Here is a 27,272-nt window from a genome sequence, read left to right as displayed (position 1 = left end):
TGGCCGGAGGAGGGGGGTCCGGGGGTCGGACATCAGGGCGCTGCAGCAGTTGCAGCAGCGGTTGCAGCAGCAGTTGCAGCAGCAGCGGTGGGAGAAGCGACGGCGGAGACGGCAGCAAGATGTGCGGTGAGTAGCCGCGGGGTCCGCCGGGGCCGCTCAGGGGATGGAGCCGCCTCCTCCGCGCGGTCCTCCCAGCCCCCTCCGGCCCGGGGAGCCAGCCCGGCTCCGTCCTTGGAAAACGGAGGGGCTGCGGAGCCCCCACCCCGAGAAGAAGCCCCGATGCACCCCCAGATTGTCGGGAACCGCACCCCCCCCAGGGGGGGATTTCCGCCCCTTTCTTCCGTTCCGGGAAAAGGGGGAGGGCCGAGAGGGGCCCTGCCATGCACGGATTTTCTGCCTTCACCCTTGCCCTCCGCTCCCACACCCGTTTTAGGCGGTCCTCGTCTTCGCCTAGAAAAAGCCAACGCCCCTCCCCCGACCTTCCCCCCCCAGCAACGGGGGAAACTGAGTCAACCCCTCCCCAGCGCCCCCGGGAGCCTGAGCACCTCCCCTCCCCCCATCTTACCTCCTTCCCTTCTCCACAGCACCTGTATATATGTATATATATTTGTACATATTTATTACTCTATTTTACTTGTACATATCTATTCTATTTTATTTTGTTAGTATGTTTGGTTTTGTTCTCTGTCTCCCCCTTTTAGACTGTGAGCCCACCGTTGGGTAGGGACTGTCTCTATATGTTGCCAACTTGTACTTCCCAAGCGCTTAGTACAGTGCTCTTTACACAGTAAGCGCTCAATAAATACGATTGATTGATTGATTGCTCCAAAGGGCTTGCTGCCCCCCCCTTCCCTCTCCCGTTGTCATTTCCATCCCTCCCCCGCCCCCGGGGAATTGGAGTCCGGGCCTCCTCGGAGTTGGGGGGAGAGATTTGCCGGAGAGATTGAAAGGTCGCCGGCCTCCTAGAGCGCGCCCCTCTCCAGCCCCGAGAAACGTCTCAAACTGATAAGATCCTCGTCCGAGGGGTTAGTAAACAGGTAGGAGGGGGTGCGATTAGCCCCGAGGGGGAAAGCTATGAGCCCTCTAGGGGGTCTTACATCACCTTCTCCCCCTAAGGATGCTTTTATCTTAGCTGCTTTGGAGCCACACAGGGTGGGGATCTTGGGCTGCAGAGGTTTGGGCTGAGTACCTGTGATCAATCCACGACAAAGGCACACACAAACACATACACGCTTTCTCCTCCCCAACACACACCCACACATTCTCACACACATCTGTAATCCTTTTTAGGCTCCCTTCAGGGTGGTAGATTCAGAAAGAGTGTCTCATGAGAGTAGGAAAAGGAGAACTACCAACTGGACAAAAAGTCACTGTGTGTCTGTGTGTGTGCTTGTGTCTTTTTTTTTTTTCCTTTCTGAGGGGTTAAAGTTACCCAAAGCTAATGAAATGTGGCCAAACACCAGGCAGGATGTTTTAAGCTATGAATGCTCTTCTTCTATGACTTTTTTTTGCGTGGGGGGCGGTGGACTACAGAATATTTTAATGGCTTATGTAAATGGAGAAAGGCTCAACTTTCCAGGAGGGTTATACATGCCCTTCTTCCACCTGGGCAGGTTTGTATTAAGGGGTCAATCAGTAATTGTACTCTCCCAAGGGCTTAGTACAGTGCTCCGTGCACAGTAAGCACTCAATAAATATGATTGAATGAAAGAATAAATAATATTTGTTGAACTCCTGCTGGGTGTAAGCAGACTGAAGACTGTAAACCTGTTGTGGGCAGGGACCATCTACCATCTCTGTTGTATTGTAATCCCCAAAGAGCTTAGTACAGTGTTCTGCACACAGTAAGGACTCAATAATTACCATTGATTGGGTGCTGAGCACTGTTCTATATGGTTGGGAGAATGCAGTAGAGTTATTATCAATTAATCAATCAGTGGTTCTTAAGCTCTACAAGGAGCTTACAGTCTAGTTAAGCTTAAGTGTTTATTACGTTTGCTACATACAAAGCATGTAGTGTGCTTATTACTTTTGGCATGTAATAAGCACATAGTAAGCACTCAATAAATACCACTGATTGATCAATTACTGCTATCTCTAACACTACTATTATAACTACTTCCACTACTATTACTGCTGAAGCAGCGTGGCTCAGTGGAAAGCACACAGGCTTTGGAGTCAGAGGTCATGGGTTCAACTCCTGACTCCACCAATTGTCAGCTGTGTGACTTTGGGCAAGTCACTTAACTTCTCTGTGCCTCAGTTACCTCATCTGTAAAATGGGGATTAAGACTGTGAGCCCCCCATGGGACAACCTGATCACCTTGTAACGCCCCCAGCGCGTAGAACAGTGCTTTGCACATAGTAAGCACTTAATAAATGCCATCATTATTATTACTAATATTACTCTGAGCATCACTAGCCCGAAGCAACACCATTTCAGTGTTGTGGTACATCTTCATTCCGTTCCTTATCCTTAGTTTGATTTCCTCTAGACGTCCTCTTATGTGGAAGCAACATGGATTTAATGGAAAGAACATGGGAGTGGGAGTCAGGAGACTTGAGCTGTAGTTCTGTTTCTACCTTTGGACTACTGTGTGACCTTGGGCAAGTTAATTGGCCCCTCTGTGTCTTAGTCGACTCCATCTGACAAATGTCAATATAAGATATTCACTCTCTCTCTCACTCTTTAGACTGGGTGCCCTGTGTGGGGAAGGAAGTGTGTCTGATTGGATAATCTTGTATTTACCCCAATGTTCAGCACATAGTAAGGGCTTAGTATGTTGTGGCTGAAGGGGTACTTCAGCCTTTCAAGACAGACATTTAGGGCTTTTTTGTTTTATTTTTTTCTGGTGGTATTAAGCACTTATGTGTTCTCATCTAAGCGCTGGGGTAGGCACAAATTATACCTATAAAGTTCACAGAGAATTCTCTTGGGGGTTGCTTTCAGAGATTCTCCAAGGGAATCACTGCAGTGGATGTTCACATATTGGATGAGAAATCTCTTGAGATTTCAAGCCCAAGCATGACTTCAAGGGAGAAATAACTTCTCTGTGCCTGTTACCTTATCTGGAAAATGGGGATTAAGACTGTGAGCCCCATGTGGGACAACCTGATTACCTTGTATCTACCCCAAGAGCTTAGCACTTGGCACATAGTAAGCGCTTAACAAATACTGTAATTATTATTATTATTATTATTACTAGTCCCTGCATTGAATCTTTGCTGGGTGGTGACTTTGGTCAGGTCCGTGTTTCCATGGTGACTTCTATGCTGGTAGGTGTGTTTCTGTTTCGGGTTTGATTCTCACTCCCCCCAAACCACCGTAGCCATTATATGCGTTTCTGTACTATTTGGGGGAACATTTTCAGTTAGTTATACATCCTCAGGAAAGAGGTGTATCAAGTGTCACCCAATTCTATATTGCAGCAGGAGGTTCATTTCAAGCCTGGGTGAACCAGATATGTGATAACCAGATATTTACACCACCATTTCTGACAGCATATTTTCATGAAAGGTTAACTGCTACTATTGTCCAAATGTCTTTTCATGACAGAAATGTTGAGCAGATTAATGAATTATCAGTGAGGGCGTGAAATGCCAGATTTACCGATCATGTATCCCTTGACTGTCAATGAGAATGATTCCTTCAGTGAATCAATGGCTCGATTCATTGAGTGATAGACATAGGAGTATTAATAATAGGTGTATTTGTTAAGCACTTTATTATATGCCAAGCACTAGGGCTCAAACAGTGCAATCAGGTTAGAAGCGTTTCCTGTTCCACATGGGGTTCATAGTCTAGGGGGAGGGAGATCAGCCCAGAGAGAAGGTGGAGGTCTCTATAGGGTCAATCGGTGGTATTTATTGAGCATTTACTGTGTGCAGAGCACTCTACTAAGCTCTTTGGAGAGAACAATATGACAGAGTTGGTAGACACCTTTCCCGCCCATAGTGAGGGACACAGCAGGCTGTGGGAGGGAGCTGTGTGGGGGGCCACCGGAACTAGTGGAAAGAAAGACAGTGAACTTGTCTTCCAACTCTGTTGTACTGTCCTCTCCCAAGAGCTTAGTACAGTGCTCAGCACACAGTAAACGTTCAATAAATACCACTGATTGATTGGAAAGAGCACAGGATCGAGAGGCAGGGAACCTGATTTCTCATCATGGTTCTGCCTCTTGCCTACTGTGTGACATTGGGGAAGCCATTTAAATTCTCTGAGCCTCCGTGTCTTCTGTAAAATGGGGATTCAATACCTGCTCTCCCTTGAACTGGGAGTGTGTCTGATCGAACTGCACCGAATGGGCTCAAGTGCTTGGCATTTAGTAAAGGGCTTAACAAGGACAGCTATACACACAGTAAGCACTCAGTAAATACGACTGACTGACTAACAGTAACAAAGCTCTTATTGCCTGCCCTCAAGGAACCTACATTCTCTTGGGGAAGACGGACAAAAATTATTTACAGGTAGCCAAGGAAAGAGCATGTATAAGGTTTGAAGCAAGACAAACCCACTAGGAATGAAATAATGGAATGTGTCGATAAATAGATTAAAAAAAATACCTGGATTAAATGTACATACTAAATAGGTTAGAGTTAAATTGTGAGTCAGGAACAGTGTCCGATCTAATTGTCATGTATCTACTCCAATGCTTAGTACAGTGTTTGGCACACAGTAAGCTCAGTAGCAAATACCATTATCATATGTGCATTACAATAGTCTTAATGTACATAAGTGTTAAGGATGGGTGTTGGAGGGTTGTGAATTAATTGGGGAAGGCTTCCATAATTACCATTGACTGATTGGAAGAACTCCTAGAACAGGGAGAGAAAGGTGGTCAATATTGTAGCAATTTTGGTTAGTTTATCGATATAAAAAATAAAATCAATTGAGAGGGATATGTTGAGGAATAAAACAAAAATCTGTACCTCAGTAATAAGTTATTTCCCAAGTAACTGTGTCGCTTGTGTTTTGCATTGAAGGTTAAGATTCATTCTTCTTGTCTCAGAGAAGTATACCATCTTGCTGCCTAGCCTAATGCTATGGTTGTCAGTATAATAATAATAACCACAGTATTTGTTATTAATAATAATTATGGTACTTGTTAAGTGCTTACTATGTGCTAAGCACTGGACTAGATGCAAATATATTCTGATCGGACACAGGCCCTGCCCCACATGGAGCTCACAGTCTAAAAGGGAGGGAGAAGAGGTAATTTATGACCATTTTACAGGTGAGAAAACCGAGGCACAGAGATGTAAAGAGATTTCCCCAAGGTTACACAGCAAGGCAAGCCGTGGAAGCCTAGATTAGAACCCAGGACTCCTGAGGGCAAGTCCAGTGCTTTCTCCACTAGGCCAGGCTGCTTCTCACCACTGAGGGGGTGGGCTTTGGAATCTGCTGTTTAATGTGTGAGGAAGCTCTCCAGCTCCCCGGGAGTTAAGGATCCTTAACAATTGCAACACACTCTCCACTTCTAAGGCAAAACCTCCAGGGAGACATTTTTTCTGGCGTTACACAGGAATAGCACTGCAACTGCACAACTTATTTACTGGCCCAACAAGCCTGTAAATGTGTTGTGCAATTTGGCATAGAGAGGCTTTGGAGATGTGTGAGGAGAATTAGTTTGGGGACCTTGCCCTTTATAAAGGGTTGTCCAGTTGTATAAGAAATTCTGGTATCATTTCCTAGAAACCAATGGGTGAACATCAATTTAGCCATTTTAAATCCTTTTTTTTTCCAAAAAAAGCTAACCAGGAATTCAGTCTCACTGACCTCTCTCTTGTAGACAGAAAATGTCTGAAACCCAATTATTCTTGAATCTACTTTTATCTGGGATCAAGCTGGGAGCCTTTAGCAAAGTCGTAACTCGATATCTGGAAAAACCAAATGTTGGGAAACTTCCCAGAAGAAAATTTCAGATTTATGATCCTTTCACTGGGTAGAGAACAGTTCAATTAAATAATCAGATTCATTTTAACTGGAAACTTAGGACATTAAGAAGTTTGGACTGGAAACTTAAAACTTTTAATAAGTTTAGAAAGGATTCTGAGATCCACCCATTCTCTGAGTGGAATGGTCATCAAAAATTCAACCCAAATGTATCTTGCATAATAAATGTGGGCACTGTAATTGGCCTGTACAATATAAAATTTGTAGAATGCTGTTTTTCAGCCATTTTAAAACCCACTGGGAAAATTCTCACATTTTGTATTTGTTATTCAGGCTTTCAAACATGTTCTCTTCCCATGTGATCTTTATTTCCTGACAGATGCTGACTTCTGAATCTCTTATATTTTTCTTACTCAGGAATCTTTGCCTATATGAACTACAGAGTACCCCGGACAAGGAAGGAGATTTTTGAAACTCTAATAAAGGGTCTCCAGAGGCTGGAATACAGAGGATATGATTCTGCGGGTATTTTGATTTTCTTTTCTTTTTTTTCTCACTCCCCCAAAAATTAGCATGGAAATATTTATGTATCTATATGCTGCGTATTGTCTCCCTCTCTTTTTTTATGGTATTTGTTAAGCACTTACTATGTGTCACGCACAGTTCTCATACTAAATTACTCTTTGAAGGTACTCAGAACTCTCCTTAGGAGTGCAAGGTTGAGGGCAATTGAGTACTTACTGAATGCTTGGGAAAGTACAACAGGAGCTAAGCACAAGTTCCCTGCCCTCAAGGAGTCTACTATTATAATAATAACAATTATTATAATATTTGTTAAGCATTTACTATGTGCCAACCACTGTTCTAAGTGCTGGGGTAGATACAAGATACTCAGGTTGTCCCACATGAGGCTCACAGTCTAAATCCCCATGTTATAGATGAGGTAACAGAGGCCCAGAGAAGTGAAGTGATTTGCTAAAGGTCACACAGCAGATAAATGGAAGAGCTGGGGTTAGAACCGACGTCCTCTTACTTCCAAGCCCGTGTTGTTGCCACTAAGCCATATTTCCACTATTTTAATAGGAGAGACCAACAGAAATTATTTACAGAGTGAAAGCCAGAGGAAGAACAGGCACAAAGCAGAGCAGACCCAGTGGGAGAAAGTGAATGAAATAATAATATTAATTTACAGTATGTGGTAAAGTGTTCACTGCACACAGTAAGCACGCAATAAATGTCACTGACTGATTGATTTGTGCACAAGGGGTGGGATGGGGTGACTTTTCCCAGGCCCCTGTGCCCCTCTTGCCCGGGCTCTGAACAAGCCTGAGCCGCTAGCCTGACTAGGTGCTACAACTCCTTGTGTGCAGACTCCAGAGGGCCCAGGTCTCCTGCCTCCCAGCCCTGTGATCTTTCCACCCCACCACCTGCCAGAGGTTTCTCTGGAATTCAGGCCACTTTCTCATTTTGTAACAGAGTTTCTCCCTTACAGCACACGTGACCAGTGGGATCCCGAGTTCCACCTGGCGGGACTCCACCTCTCCACCTGTGTTTTGAAGTGGAATTTTCCAGAGGAAATTTTCTCTGGTGTCCCGAACCATCTCACAGCAAACATAGTGGCACCAAACAGCTGCAGGGGGAGTTTTTTGATACTCTGTCTCAGCCATCAGTCAGTCAGTCAGTTGTATTTATTGAGTGCTTACTGTGTGCAGAGCAATGTAATAAGCACTTGAGAGAATACCATACAACAGACACATTCCCTGCCCACAATGAGCTTACAATCTACAGTCTTCCAGCACCCAGTGGAAGGAACACAGAAACGGAAGTCAGGAGACCTGGGTTCTAATCCCAGCTCCGACGCTGGTTCCAATCCTGACTCTGCCACTTGTCTGCTCTGTGACTTTGGGCAAGTCACCTAACTTCTCTGTGCCTCTGTTACTTCATCTGTAAAATGGGGATTGAGACTGTGAACCCCATGTGGGACGGGACGGTGTCTGACTCAATTTTCTTGTATCCACCCAGTACTTAGTACAGTGCCTGGCACATCGTAAGCACTCAACAAATGACACAATTATTATTTGATGAGGGGTGATGGGAGAAGAAAGCTGCAACAAGTGTTGGTTTTACCCTAGGACAACTTAACCCCTGTGTCTTAAAGTATCTTTCCAACTCTGTAGTATAAACAGATCTTAAATGATAGCAACAAATTCTTGAATTCCAGGTGTGGCAATTGACGGAAATAATAATGAAGATAAAGAAAGACACATCAAACTAGTTAAGAAAAGGGGGAAAGTCAAGGCTCTTGATGAAGAACTCTACAGTAAGTAGTAAAACACTACAACTATTCAGCGAATAGTTGTGGTGAAATCTTCTATTCAGTCCACACACTAGTCACCAGATTTTCTCTTCTAGCTGGAAATAATCAGCACAAACCGAATTCTGATATGAAAGGAAATTCCCCCGTTAGTTCTGTTAACTTGGTAGGGTGAAAAAAGCTTTCTAAAGGAGAGCAATTTGGAGGAAGTTGGATGAAATTCAATAACTGTAATCACCCACTGAAGACATGTTAATTCAGTGAAGAAGCCTACCTCCCTTTTCTGCTTGCAGTGTTGAGGACTTTTTGTAACATTGGGATGAATCTTCTCCTGTGCAGAACAAGATGGCTTGGACCTCAAAGTTGAGTTCGAGACACATTTTGGAATGGCTCACACACGCTGGGCCACACACGGAGTCCCCAGTGCCGTGAACAGTCACCCTCAGAGGTCCGATAAAAACAACGGTATGTCTGGGTGGGAATTCCATCAATCGACAGTATTTATTGAGTAGTTACAGTGTGGGGAGCACTGTACTGAGTTCTTGGGAGAGTACAATACAATAGAGTTAGTAGACACAAGCTTTGCCCTCTGGAAGCTCACAGTCTACTGTTGGCAGAGTACTGTGCTAAGCATTTGGGAGAGTGCAATGGAGTTAGTAGACACGATCGCTGCCCTCAAGGAGCTTATACATCTATTTTGCGCAGAGCACTGTACTAAGTGTTTGGGAGAGTCCAATGCAACAGAATTGGTAGATATGTTCCCTGTGCACAACGAGCTTGCAATCTAGATGGGGAGACAGATATTAAAATAAATTAGGGAGCCATACATAGGTGCTATGGAACTGCAAGTGGGGTGAATATCAAGTGCTTGAAGGGTACAAATCCAAGTCCATAAGTGACAGAAGGGAGAGGGAGCAGGGGAAATAAGGGCCTAGTCAGGGAAGGCCTTTTGAAAGAGATCTTTTTTTTTGCTTTTTTAATGGTATTTGTTAAGTGCTTACTATGTGCCAGGCACTGTACTAAGCTTTGAGGTAGATACAAGCTAATCATTCATTCATTCATTCAATTGTATTTATTGAGTGCTTACTGTGTGCAGAGCACTGTACTAAGCGCTTGGGAAGTACAAGTTGGCAACATCTAGAGACAGTCCCTACCCAACAACGGGCTCACAGTCTAGGTTGGACACAGTCCATGACCCGTGTGGGGCTCACAATTTTAATCCCCCTTTTACAGATGAGGGAACTGAGACACAGAGAAGTTAAGTGACTTGCTCAGGGTCACACAGTGGACAAGTGGCAGCATCAGTATTAGAACCCAAGTCCTTCGGATTTTAATAAGACTTTGAAGGTGGAGAGAGTGGTGGGCTGTCATATAGGAAGGGGGAGGGAGTTTCAGGCCAGAGGGAGGATGTGGGCAAGGGGTTGGTGGTGAGATGAATGAGATTGAGGTACAGAGAGTTGCTTGCTGTTCGAGGAGTGAGGCGTGCAGGCTGGGCAGCATTAGGAAATCAATGAGGTAAGGCAGGAAGGGGTGACCTGACTGAATGCCTTAAAGCTCTCAGTGAGTTCATCATTCGTCAGTTTGCTGTGATGGTTTGACTGCTATGTGGTGTGACAGGAAAGAGGCAATTAACAAAACACCATTCCTGAAAAACCTTCAGAACTTGGGGCACTCAATCTTGCCATCTTGTGTGTTTGTAGACTGTGTGTTGGCTACAATGCAGGTAAGGGAGCTAGCTATTGCACTGCTGCATTGTATTAACGTATGTGGCCTCGAAATGGATATTGGGCCGAATAATGGATGTTGTGTGTGTGAACTTTCTATTCAATTCATTCATTCAATCATATTTATTGAGAGCTTACTGTGTGCAGAGCACTGTACTAAGTGCTTGGGAGAATACAGTATAACAATAAACAGACTCATTCCCTGCCCATGATGAGCTTACTGTCCAGAGGGCGTTTGTGCATGGTCTGTCTCCCACTCTAGTCTGTAAACTCACTGAGGGTAGGGATTGTATCTCCCAACTCTGTTGCAGAGTCCCCTCCCAATCACTTAATACAGTTCTTTGCATGCAGTAAGTGCTCAATAAAAACCATCAGTTAATTGGACAGGAGTTTGAAGTAGGCTCATGATTTCTCACCAGAACACAGACCTCACGCTAGAAAACAACTAGACTGATAGAATGTAAAAATCAGTTGCTCACTCGGTTTGAATTAAGGGGCAGGGCAGATTCCTCTTGGACATGCAAGATGAACCAGCGCCCATGAGGTCATTTCAATGAGATGTGCTTTTGTTGCCCCCCAGGCCCTGTGTATGTCGGGGAGGGGGGGGGGGGGGTTGTTGGGAGCTGAGCCATTGCCCAGTCCTCAAGAGAAGGTTGTAATTGTCTGAATTTCTTTTTGTGTTCAGACAAAATATGAATAATGTTAATAATAATGTAATATTAATGTTTCAGAATTTGTTGTCATCCATAATGGGATCATCACAAATTATAAGGACCTGAGGAAATTTCTGGTAAGCTGTGAGATTGTAGCCTGTTTTCTGTTTCATTTTTTTTCCTTATATTTATTAAGTACGGGCTATGAACGAAGCAATGGGGTTGACACAATCAGATCAGACCCTGATCCTGCCCCACATGAGTCAAGAAGAGCAAGTATTTTAGGCCCATTGTACAGGTGAGGAAACCGAGGCCCAGGGAGATTAAAATGATTTGCTCAAGGTGAGGAGCACATTGGGGATTAGAACCCAGATCACCTGATTCCTAGTTCTGTGTTATAGCACTAGACCTCACTGCCTCTTTGAACTTTTGAAATCTGGACAACAGGCATGCCATCGTTTCTGATGGGATGTGGCAGGGTGAAGTTAAAATGCTGTTTAAGATTCTGAGGGCCTCTGTGAGAGGCTGGACATGGAACTAGGTCTTGGAGAAAGACTGGGACCAAGGGCTCCACTGATTAGAAGTCAGGACAAAGGAGAAAGGCTCAAGAGGTTCAGGTGCCAGAGAACAGAGAATTAGGGGAAACAAGATTCAAAACAGAAAGGAGGCAAGTGGAGAGAAGGAGAAGAAGTCTAATTTATGGTTTCCCGCCGTTTTCTTTCAGGTTCCACCTCCTTTTTTGAGGGAAAGGAAACTTATTGGGGAAGAAGCAAAGGGAGGCGTAGGCGGGAATGTGTGTGTGTGTGTGTGTGTGTGTGTGTGTGTGTGTGTGTGTTTGTGTTTTCACAGGGTGGGAGAGTTTGGAATGAAGCAATGGCAGTTTCACCTGAAGATCTGACATTCTGTATACTCTAACAACTGTTCCAGGAGACCAAAGGCTATGAGTTTGAGTCAGAAACAGATACTGAGACAATTGCCAAGCTGATCAAATATGTGTATGATAACAGAGAAAGTGAAGACATCAGTTTCTCAACCCTGGTAGAAAGAGTCATTCAACAGTTGGTAAGTGGGGAGTTCCCTTAGTTGAATCCTAAATTAGTTGTGAAAGTAAACACTCTTTTTCTTTCGTTGTCATCAAAGATATTTGACTGTCTCCTGGGTGCAGAGACCTCCTTCCTGATGGAGGGGTTCCAAAATGGCTGTTGGAAAGTGAGTTCCTGCTTAAAGGGGCTCAAGGAGGCTGAGGGGAAGAGATGTGAAAAGCAGCTTCAGTTCCTCTTAACCAGGCAATTACTAATGCTTTCCTGCTCTGAGAGTGGCAAAATAGACAACGTTTTATGATAGTCTTCTTAAGAGTGAATATTTTATGACAGGAAATCATTTGTTTTACAGTAAATAATTTTCCCAAAAGTGGTATTGTCTGGAAACACCACAGATTTTATGATAGGAAATCATTCGTTTTACAGTAAATAATTTCCTTCAAAGTGAAATTCTTTGGAAACACTACACGGCTAAATGTCTTTAAATCAAAAGTTGTCCTAAGGGAGGAGTCAGTTCCATCCAATTTTATGGAGTCATGGTTTACTGCAACTATTTATTAATGAGAGCTGATCAGAAACCAGTCACACTGTTCAAATATGACCAGTTACAGTGTCATTTATGCATCAATTACAAACCTTTCAAAAAGGCAGGATAAAACTTTCACTTAGAAACTTTGACAGGTCTATAAATCAAAACACATTGGAATCAGTTTGGTACCATTTCCTTTTTCCAGAAGATTTCCTTTCTCTCCGCTGAAGATATTGTTCAGAATTTAGCTTTTCAAAAGTGTCCCAAAGTGTGCTTTTCTCTGTGGCTTCTGCTAGATTTAGCACCCCTCTAACTCAGCCAAAACATCTCCTAACTTTCTACTTCCCTAGGAGCTTAGTCCAGTGCTCTGCAACAGTAAGCACTCAATAAATACATTGAATGATTCACTCATTCATTTTCTAAAGAACCTGTGATCAGCTCAAAGTGTAATTCAGTCCAAACTGATCTGGGAGATGGTAGAGTATTTTTTTGTCTGTTTTTTTGTTTGCTTTTAATGGTATTTGTTAAGCGCCTACTATGTGTCAGGCACTGTACTAAACACTGAAGTAGATACAAGCTAATCGGGTTGGACATAGTCCATTTCCCACATGGGGCTCACAGTATTAATTTCCGTTTTACAGAGGAGGTAATTGAGGCACAGAGAAGTGAAGTGACAAGCCTATGGAGACACAGCCAACAAGTGGCAAAACTGGGATTAGAACCCAGGTCCTTCAGATTTCCAGGCCCATGCTCTATCCACTCGGCTGAGATTCTTGAGTTCCCTTCCTCTAAGCTCCTCCCCTGGAACGTCAGCTCCTTGTGGCCAGGGAATGTGGCTACCAACTCTGTTGTTTTGAACTCTCCCAAGCACTTAATGCAATGTTTGGCATGCAGTAAGCACTCAAATACTAAAGGTGGCTTGTTTCGTTTGGATTCCAGGAAGGAGCATTTGCATTGGTTTTCAAGAGCATCTATTACCCAGGTGAAGCAGTAACAACCCGGTGAGTGTAGACGAATCTTCATTTTCCCTAAAGAGCCTTTTCTTGGTTGAGCTGTCTAAAAATGGTGCATGAAGCTTTTGTGTCTCACAGGGCATGGGAAGTGGATTCAGACCTGACTTTTTATACCTGGGAAAGCTTCAATAGAATTTCTGAAAAAGGATTTAAATGTTCAGATGAAAGCCTAATCTAAGTGCACATTTCAATTTGAATGTTCTGTTTGAGGATGTGATTAAAAATAGAACTCAGTTTCCCACTCTGCCTTTTCTCCTCTTCCTCCCAGTGGGCTATGAAGAAAGGTTCAGAGCAGAGCTCTGTGTTTGGCGAGTTGTGCATTGTCAATGGGAACTTTAACCTACCCTGCTAGGCCCTCATGATAGGAATGAACCATATCACCTCCCCAGATTATCCTGGAAGGGAAGGTCAAAGGCAAAGAGGTCTGCATCTTCCCCGCATCTGTGCCTCTTCTGCAAAGAATTGGGCACAAAAGCATGAAGCAGCCAATCAGTAAATAATATTTATTGAGTGCTTACTCTTTAAACTCTCTTGATTTCCCTTATCTTTAATTTATTTTAATGTCCACCTCAACTGCTAGATAAATATAATTGTGATATTTGTTAAGCACTTACTATGTGCCATGGGGTAGAAACTGCATTGGACAGTCCCTGTCACACATGGGGTTCACAGTCTAAGTGGGGGGAGAACAGGTATTTAATCCCCTCTTTACAGATGAGGAAACTGAAGCACAGAGAAGCTGAGCGACTTGCCCAAGGTCACAACAGGCAGGTGGTGGAGTCAGGATTAGAACCGAGATCCTCTGACTCCTAAGCCCGTGCTTTTTCCCCTAGGCCACACGGCATCCCTTATTACTGGAGTTTTTACCAACTGGGTCATTGTAAAATCTGAGTTTGCAGTTTGCTATTTCAGAAAGTTATGTGGAATGATCTCAATTCAACGCCTAAGACCAGATGAATCCAAGCAGATTGGATTCGTCTTGGGTTAAATGCAATGAATAGTTATTTTCTTCCAAGTTAGCCCAGAAGTCTGTTGAACTAAAAATTTGCTGAGATACCAGGTGCTAGCTCACAAACCAGTAGCCATACTGTCAATGGTTTTATGAATAAATTATTCCTTTTTCTTGTAAATGGTGCATTTACAGTGAATCTGGTACTGATGACTGAAGCTGTTGTCTCAACAGGGCCAAGATTTTCTTGGGGTTTGAGGTCTGACTTCTCACTAGGAGTTATAAGAATGAAATATTCTTTGCTCGGGTGTGCACTGAAACTTAAGATTGGTGTACAAGCCAAAATGAATAAATCCGAATGTGTGTTAGATTTTAGAAATAAGGCATTACAAAACCTCGAGTGTATTAAATTGGGCACAGACTCGAGTTGACGACTCACAGAACTCGTTTGAAACCAGAAATTCTTAGTTGGGAACAGGAAATGTATTGCCAGACTCTGAAAGCATTTTCTGGTTTCGATCTGTTTGGAAATAACTGTGGCAGTTTTTAAAGCGCTTACTTGGTGCTAAGCCCGAGGGTAGGAACAAAAGAGTCCCTGTCCCACACCTGGGTCAGAATCTATTCCCCCCCGCAACACACACCATTTTACAGATGAGGAAACTGAGGCCAGTTTAAGCGACTTGTTCAAAGTCACACAGCAGGCTGATGCTGGGCACTTTCCACTGAGTGACAGTGCTTCCCCTGCGAGAAGAGGCGAGGAGGTGAAATGGATTGTAGATGGATGGAGAAAGGCGGTCTGGGCATTTTCCTGGCTCAGCTGTTACCTGTGTCTTTGGACAAATCACCTGGTAAACCTAGTTCCTGAATGACCTCTGCCCTCCGCCCAAGAGGTTGGGAAGGATTAGTGAACAGATATTTATAAACGTCCTGGAGGTCCTTAGCTCTCATTTGGTCTATTCACCATGGGTGTTGGTTCCAAATGTTCCAGGCACTGCCCCACCCTAGATTAAAACAATATAATTGGCATTTCAGCACCCCATCTCCCTATTGATTGAACCTAGTCACTTCCTGATGAAATGCTTCAAACTGTATTTCGACAGGACACCCAGTCAATTAAGTTTTCTGTCTAAAGGGCTAAATACAGATCGGGGCAGTCTGTCTTTAATGCCCAGAGCAACATCGCTCTAACCTCACGAATGACACCTTGGGTGACTTTGTTCATTGTTATGTTTTCAGGAGAGGAAGCCCTCTGCTCATTGGAGTTCGCAGCAAATACAAACTTTCCACGGAACAGATCCCCATTTTATATAGGACATGTAAGTTGGCGCTAAAGCATCTGGGAGCTTGATTAGTGTTGCTAGCCTGCTTCTAAAAATCCAGAAAAATTCATTTTTCTAAGTCTCAGCCCACCAGGAAAGTTGATAGAGTTGGCTGATAGTATGTGTGGCCTCACTTTACTCGGTGACTGGAGAGTTTCCCATCAGCAACTGCTGCAATGGCCTCATCCTCAAGTCCTCTAAAAGATTGGTCTTTGGGCCAAGTTTGGCCAGTGTAGACATGATAAAAAAGGCACCCCTAGATCAGTGAAAAATCTCAGCTCCAGATTCGTGACACATTGTAACGCTCTGTCACTTTCTCTTTCACCCAGACTTTTGAAGTGAATTTGACTTGCTTTGTTTCATGTAACAGGCAACATTGAGAATGTGAAGAACATCTGTAAAACCCGAATGAAGAGGTTGGATAGTTCAACCTGCCTTCACGCTGTTGGAGACAAAGCCGTAGAATTTTTCTTTGCTTCTGATGCCAGGTAGCTGGGAACCTTTTTTTTTTTTCCTTTCCCCTCAATCTGTAATTTATTTTAATGTCCATCTTCCCCTCTAGTCTGTAAGCTCTGTGAGTGCAGGGATCATGTCTATGTACTCTGTTGTACTGTACTCTCCCAAGTGCTCAGTACAGTGCTCTGCACACTGCAAGTGTTCCGAGAAGCAGCGTACCATTAACAAAAATGGGAATTCTTTGAATGGGAAATTCAAGAAAAACAGGATAGTGCAGACATGCAAAACCTTCCCTGTTACATTTGTGGCGAGATCAATCAGTTGTATTTATTGAGCACTTTCTGCAGAAACACTATACTAAGTGCTTGGGTGAGTACAATGCAACAGAATTAGCAGATATGTTACCTGCCCATAATGAGCTAACAGTCTAGAGGGGGGTTTACAGTTTAGAGGGGAGAATGAGCCTTTTGAAGAAAGCAAGAGCACAGCAGTGAGAGGGGTAGATGTCTTTTCCTGCCTGCAGGGAGAGAAAGAGTCCTGAAAAAAGAAGTCAGTATTCAGATTTTCTTGCCCAGTCTTTAGATAACGAAGGGCAAGTGAAGTGCAGTTCAAGCTTAGCACTCAAAACAAATGGTGACATGGAACCAGCATACATTACATGAGGAAACAGCCAGAAGGCACAGATAACCAAGAAATGGCACAAGGGATCAGTGAGCTTTCAACTGCTAGAGAAATGTCATAAATGGACCCTACTGTGTCTCAGAGGTCAATTAATGGTCTTTATTTCTATTATTGTTTTTTAATGGTATTTGTTGAGCGCTTCCTATGTGCCATTCGCTGTTCTAAGCACTAGGGTAGATACAAGGTAAGCAAGTTGGATACGGTCCATGGCCCACATGGGGCTAACAGTCTTAATCCCTATCTTCCAGATGAGGTAACTGAGGCTCAGAGAAATGAAGTGACTTTCCCAAGGTCACATAGTAGAGAAGTGGTGGAGCTGGAATTAGAACCCAGGATCTCTGGCTCCCAGGCTTGGGCTCTATCTCCTGGGCCATGCCGCCTCTTATTTTTGAACTGGATTGCCCATTTAAGTAGCCCTTGTTCTAAGGTGAACAGGTTGGTTCTGAAGTGATGCATTTATTTTTTATGTCCGTAGTGCTATTATTGAACACACCAACAGAGTCATTTTCCTTGAAGATGATGACATTGCAGCAGTGGCTGATGGAAAACTCTCCATCCACCGAGTGAAACGCTCAGCTAGTGATGATCCATCTCGAGCCATCCAGACCCTGCAGATGGAGTTGCAGCAAATTATGAAAGGCAGGTATTCTCCTCCTGAACCCGACAAACAGCTCTGCTGAGATGTGTGTTTTCACAGTGTAGTTCGGATGGAACACTGTGTGACCCTGGGCAAGCCACTTCACTTCTCTGAGCCTCAGTCATCTCATCTGTAAAATGGGGATTAATACTGTGAGCCCCATGTGGGACATGGACGGTGTTTAACCTGGATTAACTTGTATCTACCCCAATGCTTAGTACAGTGCCTGGCGTGTAGTAAGTGCTTAACAAATACCCCCCAAAAAGTGACAACAGAATTAGAGAGTGCTCTGCTGATGGGTGGAAGAAGTGTTTGTGTGCCCGATAAGTATTGTTTCATCCCAAGTTTCAACAAGAAAGCAGCCTCCCCATTATAATAGAATCAATCAAGCAGTAGTATTTATTGATTGTTTATTGACTGCAGAGCACTGTACTAAGAGCTTGGGACACTACAATATAATAGCCCTCAACACTAACAATGCTTTTGTATTGTTTTTTTCCAAGTGTTTAGTACAAAATAAGCACTCAAATACCATTGATCTCCTTCTAAGACTGTGAGCCCCATTTGGGACAGGGACTGTATCTGACCTGATTAACTTGCATCTAGCCCCACACTTAGAGCAGTGCCTAGCACACAGTAAGCACTTAAAAAAACATTTTTTAAAAAAACAAAGTTCTATTTTTTTTATTAACCAAGAAGCAGTTATTTCTCAAGGCCTGCTTCATTTTGCACTTATTCAGACATCTGTGTAGTAATTTCATCAGAAAAAATGTTTTCCAGGAGAGGATTTCCCCTTACGATCCGGAGTGCTGACTTGCTGGTAACCATTGTTTCATCAGTGGCAAAACAATTTTCCAAAAAATATGAGCTGAAAGAAAATTTAAATGTGGAGCACGGAACCAGCTCCATATTGATTGACCGTGTTTATTTAACTAGGGAACTTCAGTGCTTTCATGCAGAAGGAGATTTTCGAGCAGCCAGAATCCGTCTTCAACACCATGAGGGGCAGGGTGAATTTTGAGACCAATACAGGTAACTTGTATAGTTTCCTAATGGTGACGTTCAAGTCTTCAATTTCTGCCGAGAACAGTGATTTATGAAGGCCTCTGGGTTAATCTAATCTCTTTGATGCTCTGCAGTGCTGTTAGGGGGCTTGAAAGACCACTTGAAAGAGATCCGAAGGTGTAGGCGGCTGATCATCATTGGCTGTGGGACTAGCTATCATGCGGCAGTCGCGGTAAGTTAAGCCCAGTCAACCAGCTTAACATGCGACTGTGCCTGGTGAGACTGTTCTTTTGCAGTTGTCACATCTGCCATTTTACCCTTCCAAGGACAGGACATATCCCCCTTGTTTGGTAATGTTAAAAAATACCATGCACTTTATGCAGATTTCACTGACCTCTTGTACTGTTCGATGACAGTCTTCCTGTCTTTTCTCATTAACAACATCTGTGATGTGGTATTTTCTGCTAGAGCTTTACTTGCTTATCTTGATCACTCTTTGTTTCAACAAGGGTCCTTCATAACTGATATTTGCTGGCTTTAGACACGACAGGTATTAGAAGAACTGACAGAGTTGCCCGTGATGGTGGAACTCGCTAGCGACTTCCTGGACAGAAATACCCCTGTGTTCAGAGATGATGTTTGCTTTTTCATAAGTCAGTCAGGTGAGTGATAGCGATGTCTTTGACTGCCCTTGATCAGACTGACCGTAAAGCTGGAAGCCTCTATGGCCAGTTCCAGAGCTCTGGGAGAGGATACCTTTTGAAGCAAAGAGCAGGTGTGGAATAGGGGTGGGAACACCACAAGAGTTCCTGGGAATTGTAGTCCAAAAGACCAAAAATGAGGGCTCAGAATTGATTCTCAGACTGCCCCTGCCAGAAGCACCTGTTTCCCTGAGGAAACCCAAGATTTTTACGCAGTACCTGCGGACAGGGAACGTGTTTACCAACTCTCTTGTGCTGTACTCTCCCAAGCACTTAGTACAGTGTTCTTTACACAGTAAGCACTCAATAAATACCATTGATTGATTAACACCAAACTGCCCCCAAGGAGCCCAAATTTCTAGCCTGCTTGATCCTCCTCCCTGTGGTGTGAAGATACAACTCCTTAATTCACTTTTAACTCCTAGAATCACAGCAACCACTAACATTTACACATTTCTTTTTGCCCCTTTTTTTTTAGCAAAGTCAGCTGACAAGTTAATTATTTATTCTACTTAATTTATGATTTTTTTTAAATAAAGAAGCAGCGTGGCCTACTGGAAAGAACACAGGACAGGGAGTCAGGAGACCTGGATTGTAGTCCCAGCTCCACCACTTGCCTGGTGGGTGACCTTGGGCAAGTTATTTAATCTTGCTGGGTCTCAGTTTCCTCATTTGTAAAATGGGAATGTTCTCCATGAGGCAGGGACTGTGTCTGATTTGATTGATTTGTCCCTACCCCAGTGATCTGCACATAAGCCATTAACAAATATTATTTTTATCTTTATTATTCATTCAATCATATTTATTAAGCATTTACCATGTGCACAGCACTGTACTCAGTGCTTGGGAAAGTACAATACAGCATAAAGAGTGACAATCCCTGCCCACAGCAAACGTTTATGTTTGTCTTCCCCTTTAAAGTACAAGCTCTTTGTGGGCAGTGAATGTGTCACATGCTTTTGTGGTGCTTTCCAAAGTACTTAGTACAGTGCATTGTGCTGAGTAGTTATAGTACTTATTAAGCATTTACCGAGTGCAAAGCCCCATACTAAACACTATGGGATAATCTGGAAGTGAGAGTTAAACAAGGTCCCTTGGCCTTCCGGGAGCTTACAATCAAAAACAGGTTGGGGTGGGGTTTGGAGACTGATACAGTTGGAAAGATGAAGCATTCCAAGTGCATTAGAACAGTGCTTGACACTTAGCAAATACCATCATTATAAAACAACATTGAAGACCACTTGAAAGAGCAGAATCTAACAATTCCAGTGTCAAAGGACACCTATGGGGGTGCTCGGGACCCCACATGGGCACAGGGCATGCTGGGAGTTGCATGCCATGAGTACAGCGCTCTGCACAGAATAAGTGCTCAGTAAATACCATTGATCAATTGAGTGATTTGTTCGGCCATAATTTGGGGAGAGAGAGGTTCAAGCTAACCACAAATACTAATATGTACCATTAAGATCGCTAATACATATAAGTACCAAAAATGGCATTTGTATCCATACCAAAAAATACCAAAAAATCCATTCCAATAAATACTAATAATACCATTAATAGCAATGAAAGCCATCAATACCATTCATACTAATAACACCATTAACTACCAATAAGTGCCATTAAGACTATTAACACCACTAACTACCAGTAATGTCATTAATCCCAATAAATGCCACCACCTCAACCAGCCCCACCCGCTAACGGTAAGACGGGCTTCGGCTTCCCAGGAGAGACCGCCGATACCATCATGGCCCTGCGTTACTGCAAGGAGCGTCGAGCTCTGACGGTTGGCGTCACGAACACGGTGGGGAGCTCCATCTCCAGAGAGACTGACTGCGGCGTGCACATCAATGCTGGCCCTGAAATCGGGGTAGCGAGCACCAAGGTAGCCAGCTGCCACTTGGGACAGGGGGTGGGGGACCAGTTGGCGGTGGGGGGTTGGCCCCTCAATATCTTGGAGATCACCCTGGCCCTGAGCATGTCCCCCAACATCAAGCTGACCTCGGGGGGCGAAGGGGAAGGGGGACAGAGACCTCTAGACCCTTGCACCTTAGCAGGGGGTGTCCAAGTGCCTTGCTAGCAACAGTGCTACCCCCAACAAAGCAACCACCTACCCTAATTGAGCTGTTTCCCCAGAGAATCACAGTCCTGTTTGTCCTCAGGCCTACACCAGCCAATTTGTCTCCCTGGTGATGTTTGGCCTGATGATGTCAGAAGACCGCATTTCTCTGCAAAATAGGAGGCAGGAGATCATCAACGGACTGCAGTCGCTCCCAGGTACGTTCCACGAGTTCGACTCACGCTTGTAAGACTGGGAGACTTAATTTATTCATTCAATCAATCATATTTATCGAGCACTTACTGTGTGCAGAGCACTGTACTAAGTTCTTGGGAGAGTACAGCATAATCCCAATCCCTGCCCACAACTAGTTTACAGTCTGGAGGGGGAAACAGACATTAACAGAAATAAATAAATTACAGATTTGGACATAAGTGCAGATGGGCTGGTCGGGGGCGATGAATGAAGGGAGCTAGTCAGGGTGATGCAGAAGGGAGAGGGAGAAGAGGAAACGAGAGCTTAGTCAGGGAAGGCGTCTTGGAGCAGATGTGCCTTCAATAAGACTTTGAAGAGGGAGAGAGTAATTGTCTATCGGATTTGAGAAGGGTGGGTATTCCAGGCCAGAGGTAGGACGTGGGCGAGGGGTTGGTGGTGAGAGAATCAAGATCAGGATACAGTGAGAAGGTTAGCATTAGAGGAGCGAAGTATGTGAGTTGGGCTGTAGTAGGAGAGTAGCGAGGTGAGGTAGGAGGGGGCAAGGTGATTAATTGTTTTAAAGCTGATGGTGAGGAGTTTTTGTTTGATGCGGAGCCGGATGGGCTGCCAGTGGAGCTTCTTGAGAAGTGAGGAAACACAGCCTGAAGGTTTTTTGTTGAAAAATGATCCCTGACTAATATCTCATCTCTCCCTCACCTTGTTTTCCCTCCCTATTGCTTCTCCTACACACTTCAGTCCATATCCCCTAAGCACTTAGCAACTCACCCACCCCATCTCTGCCCTACCGGTCATTTATTTTAGTGTCTGCCTCCCCTGACTAGACTAAGCTTTTTGAGGGAAAGGATTACATCTTCTAACTCTATTGTAATCTCCCAAGTGCTTAGTACAATGCTGTGCACACACAGTATAAGCTCGCAAGGGCAGGTAGCATGTCTACCAACTTTATTGGACTCTCCCAAATGCTTAGTATGTTCCTCTGCACACAGAATGTAAGCTTCCTGATGGCAGAGATCATATCTACCAACTTTATTGGACTCTCCCAAATGCTTAGTTGTGCTCTGCACACAGTAAGCACTCAATAAATTCCTCTGATTGTTATTCCAGCCTTAAGATTTGTCTTCCCAAATTCAAATCCAGACACTTATATCTACCCGCTTCCCATAGAAGAGCATTCAGATGAAATTTAAAGTAAAATAATCAATTGAGCTGACGTAAGTCCTGTGGCACTGCTTCAGACTACCAGCGCTCAGTGCACCTGAGAGCTTGTTTAAACTGGCTCGGACAATGAGAATGATGGCACTTACTCTGCTTTTCACCGTGCGTCCGCTCTGTAGAGATGATCAAAGAAGTGTTAGCTTTGGATGAGAAGATCCATGATCTGGCTTTGGAACTCTACAAACAAAGATCCCTTCTGGTGATGGGTCGTGGTTATAATTATGCTACTTGCCTGGAAGGAGCATTGGTAAGACTTTCTTTTTTCTTTTTTTTTTTTTTTTTGTCTTTCACTGTGTGTGCCACACATGGTCAGACTGCCCTTCCACCAAGGTGTGCCCCCTAGGATTGAGGTAGCCACTGGAGCAAGACCAGTCACTACCCTGAAACATTCAGTCATGTTGGGGCCAAAAAGCCCAGTCACGCTAATCAAGCATCAAGAAGAATGATGTTCAGTTCCTAGCATGTTTTGGGATAGCACATAAAATTTTGGAAAACTACCTCTGAGTTCAATGGGCCCAGAGCCCTTTGGCCTTGGGGATTGACCCCTGACCACCATTTTGTTGGAGCTTTTAGACGCAGAAAATCAGAGCATCACAAAGCAGCATGGCCTAGTGGAAAGAGCACGGGCCTGGAAGCCAAAAGGACCTGGGTTCTAATCCCAGGTCCCCCACTTGTCTGCCGTGGGATCTTGGCCAAGTCAATTCACTTCTCTGTGCCTGTTACCTCTTCTATAAAATGAGGATTAAGACTGTGAGACTCATGTGGGACAGGGACTATGTTCAACCTAATCACCTCTATCTACCTCAGTGCTTAGTACGGTGCCTGGCACATAGTAAGTGCTTAACAAATGCCACAATTATTATTATTATGAACTCAAGTTACTTTACTTCACACACAACTCAGCTTGTGTTGATGCTGTCTTGTGCCAAATCTACACAGTAAAAAAAGGGGAACTGGAGGGAAGGTCATTAATGTAATTATTATTATTGTATTTCTTAAGTGCTGCTATGTACCAAGTGCTAGGATAGATACAAGTTTATCAGATTGGGCACAGTCCCTGTCCCACATGGGGCTCACAGACTAAGTAGGAGGGGAACGGATATCGAATCCCCATTTTACGGATGAGGAAACTGAGGCACAGATAAGTGAAGTGACTTGTTCAAGATTATAGAGCAGGCAATTGGCAGAGCTCTAATTAGAGCCCATGTCCTCTGTCTCCTGGGCCCATCCTCTTTCCACTGGGCAACATTGCTCCTCCTCATAATTGTGGCATTCATCAAGCACTTACTATGTACTAGGATCCAGGGTAGATGTAAGGTTATGACAATAAACACAGTACCCACATGGGACACCTAACACTCTTGACTCAATTTTACAGATGAGGAAACCGAGGCTTAGTGAAGTAAAATGACTCTACCAAGTTCATAATGGAGTCTGGTGGCAGGGCTGGGATGTAAGCCTGGCTATCCTGACTGCCAGTCCTGTGCTCTGTCCTCTACAGCCTGCTTAATCTGAGAAATCCATGCCGGATTAGCTACCAAACCCAAGCCCCGGGTTCAAAAGAGAGAGCACTGGGAACCACAGAACTCCATTTTTTGGTCTTGAATTGTCCAGATTTACCAGTTAACTGTCAGTTCCTTACTTCACTGTGCTGCGTAGACTTGTCAGGGTGGTCGAATGGAACAAAAACCACAGTTATTTTCAGTAATATTTACTGAGCCCTTACTGTGCACAGAGCGCTGTACTAAGCACTTGGGAGAGTACAGCAGTGGTAGTAGACACGATCCCCGTCTTCAAGGAGCTTACAATCCAGCAGGGGAGGCAGGTGCTAAAAAAAATTACATCTAGGAGAAGCAACAGAGTTTTATGATCTAGACGTACGTGCTGCAGCCGGAAGAAGGGGAGAGGGAGTTCTAGGGCTGACTCTTCTTACTACTGAAAGATCTATATTCATTATAGTAAGACTGGTCAGTCTGTTTGGTAGAGAAAAAGGTTTTTACTTAGACTGTCTTACAGTAAATCAATGGACCTTCTGTAGGCCTATTTTAATGCCAATGCATCAGCTGTCTGCATATGTAAGTCCTTTTATCAATTCCACTCATTTCCTGTTTTACCGCTTAACACATATGACCTCAAAAAACATTTTTCAAGGAGAATTTAAGAAATGTTCTGTTCTCCAACCTCAGCTAGATAAACGATGCAACTCTTGGATAACGGTAAATAACACTGATCCAGATGAAAGGATGAAAAAAGCTAACTGTCTGGCCTAAGCTAAATCACAGTTCCTAGAAAATAAGGAAATAAGGCAGCTCTGTTTGTTTTTTTTCTAAAAAGGTCCGTGGCACTGTCCATGAGTTTTACCGTATCGGTTAGTCTCTTCTTTATCTATTGACTAGAAAATCAAGGAGATCACATACATGCACTCGGAAGGCATCTTGGCAGGGGAGTTAAAACACGGGCCTCTGGCCCTCATTGATAAACAGATGCCAGTGATAATGGTCATAATGAAGGATCCCTGCTTTACCAAGTGCCAGAATGCTCTGCAGCAGGTTACCGCTCGCCAGGTGAGTGCTCTTTGCCGCTTCATCCTCTGAGCGTGGTTGGGGGAAGGGGGTCATAGAGACACCTTGGAGAACACCTCCCATAGGCCCATGTCCTCCAAGCGTCCTTCCCTAAACCCTTCTTTCCTCTTCTCACACTCCTTTCTGCGTTACCCTGACCTGCTGCCTTTATTCATTCCCCCCTCCCTGCCCCACAGCACTCATGTCCATAGCTGTAATTTTATTTGTTAATATTAATGTCTGTTCCCCCTGTAGCACCATCCCTAGACTGTAAACTCACTGTGGGTAGGGAATGTGTCTGTTTATTGTTATATTGTACTTCAACAGTGTTGTAGACACATTGCCTGCCCACAAGGAACTTACAGTCTGCTTTGTGCAGAGCACTGAACTAAGCACTTGGGAGAGTCCAAGACTACAGTGTGAGAAGAAACTTTCCCTGCCCACAGGGAGCTTACAGTCTGCTTAATGCAGCGCACCGAACTAAGTGCTTGGGAAAGTCCAACACAAGAGTGTTGGTAGACGTGTTCCCTGCCCACAAGATTCTTACAGTCTGGAGGGAGAGCTTTTGGTCTAAATCTGATAAATGGCTTTTTTAAATTTTCTTTTTTAATGCAGTTCTGTGGAGGTCAAAAATCAATCATTTACTGAGTGTTTACTGCGTGCAGAGCACTGTGCTAAGCACTTGGGAAAGTACAATGAAACAGAGATGGTTAGAGACATTCCCTGCCCACAGCAAAGTGGTTTCAGTTTCTTCCCTGACCTTACTCATTTCAGGGTCGCCCAATCATATTGTGCTCGAGGGATGATACCGAGAGTTCCAAGTTTGCATATAAAACTATTGAGCTGCCACAGACGGTCGACTGCCTCCAAGGAACCTTAAGTGTTATTCCTTTGCAACTGCTCTCATTCCACTTGGCGGTTCTCAGAGGATACGACGTAAGTCTAGTTTAGCTTTTCATTTCACAGTTAAAGCAGCTAGGATGAGCACGTTTGGATGGGTAAAATAAATAACGGGTGAGGGGAAGCAGTAAAGGCGACGAGGGGAGAGATTAATCATGGAAGGACTTTGAAGTGGTGGTCTGCCAGATGAGAAGTGGGAGGGAGTTCCAGGGAGGAGGAATGGCATGAGCAGAGTGAAGGATGAAAATAAGGCATATGAAAGGTAGGCTTTGAGAGGAGCAGAGTGTGAGCTGGGGTGCAGTGGGAGAGAAGCAAGGATAACTAGGGAGGAGAGAGCTGACTGGGGAACTTAAAGCCGACCATCAACAGTTTAGTATCGTGTGTGTATTCCATTTTAAAATCCGAATAGATGGAAATGCTTATCTGAGAATGCATCCAGCCCCTCCCCTTTGCTGTCCGGTGTTCAGAAATGTCACCTTGACTTGAGATCCTGTTCTTTCTCATTTTAGGTTGACTTTCCTAGAAACCTGGCCAAATCAGTGACGGTGGAATAAGAGCAGATGAGTGTTTGTTGTACTTGGGTCACTCAAGTGTCATTCTGCTTCTTCACACTCAACGGTCTGATTTGTTACCTGCCTGTAACTAGAATGACAAAGTAAACTGGAAAGTGAGAGTGTTTTTAGAGAGTTCTCGAGTACCTTGTTTAATTGCAGCTTGAAAAGCTTTCGATGTGCCTTTTACCCAAGTGCTTTTGCTTATAGCAAATACCTGTTTCTATATGTCCTGAAGTTGCCAAAGGAGGAGGAAAATCATTGTTTACATATGGTATACAGAATGAACTTTTCTACTACTGTGCAATATATATATATATAAATACAGCTCTCTTCAGAGTAACTGTGAACATTTTTTTTAGCCAATACTACTTAGTTTTAAAGACAAAGTATTTATAACTACAGTTGTATAGCTTTTAAGTTATTTTTCTAGTCTGTTGCTTGACTGTAGCAGTGGTAATCCCCATATTGTAAATCCCCGTCATGTAACAGTTCTTTGTTTTTGTGTGCTGTCTCCATTAAAGTGTAGTTCACGTGTTCACTTGGAACTACAGAATGGATCTCCCACCTTTCCCATGCTTCCCCGATCATTCTCATCTCGTTCCAGCTCCCGGTAACCTCTGACAATCGTCAACTTTGAGTAGTTGCTCCAAGGCTGAAATTCCTCACGCTGTAACTTCATTCTTATTTGGTCCCAGTTCTCAAGCCAAAGTAGCATTTTGGTGAATGCATAGAACCCGACTGGCTTGGAATTTCCCCTGAAAGGGAGAAATCTTTCGAATGGGCTGCCAGTTCAAAAGCGTATGCAGTCCAATCGCTATGCAACGAAACAAAATAAAGACAGTACACTTTT

At 43.9% G+C, this 27,272-nt stretch overlaps 1 protein-coding gene across 1 annotated transcript; it reads left to right on the top strand.

Annotated features, from left to right (window-relative positions):
* Positions 1 to 27,272, top strand: GFPT2 (glutamine-fructose-6-phosphate transaminase 2). Its single transcript, XM_038771481.1, has 19 exons — positions 1 to 126; positions 6,311 to 6,418; positions 8,115 to 8,213; positions 8,547 to 8,672; positions 10,663 to 10,721; positions 11,512 to 11,646; positions 13,093 to 13,154; positions 15,352 to 15,431; positions 15,805 to 15,922; positions 17,047 to 17,210; positions 18,145 to 18,240; positions 18,348 to 18,445; positions 18,755 to 18,875; positions 20,645 to 20,802; positions 21,080 to 21,194; positions 22,527 to 22,654; positions 24,804 to 24,971; positions 25,743 to 25,904; positions 26,378 to 27,272. Exons 1-19 carry the CDS (start codon positions 120 to 122, stop codon positions 26,420 to 26,422), a joined length of 2,049 nt encoding a protein of 682 aa, XP_038627409.1. The 5' UTR covers positions 1 to 119; the 3' UTR covers positions 26,423 to 27,272.

The sequence above is a fragment of the Tachyglossus aculeatus genome, chromosome X2 (assembly GCF_015852505.1).
Source record: "Tachyglossus aculeatus isolate mTacAcu1 chromosome X2, mTacAcu1.pri, whole genome shotgun sequence".
NCBI classification, from domain to species: Eukaryota; Metazoa; Chordata; class Mammalia; order Monotremata; family Tachyglossidae; genus Tachyglossus; species Tachyglossus aculeatus.
Note: the sequence above shows the minus strand (reverse complement) of the source record. Positions and strands in the feature narration are given on the sequence as shown.

What these genes read in the sequence shown, in the direction of transcription:
- GFPT2 (XM_038771481.1), top strand. An exon ending in CCCCATTTTATATAGGACAT is followed by an intron (nt 15,432 to 15,804) that starts GTAAGTTGGCGC and finishes TTCATGTAACAG; the next exon opens with GCAACATTGAGAATGTGAAG. An exon ending in GAATTTTGAGACCAATACAG is followed by an intron (nt 18,241 to 18,347) that starts GTAACTTGTATA and finishes GATGCTCTGCAG; the next exon opens with TGCTGTTAGGGGGCTTGAAA.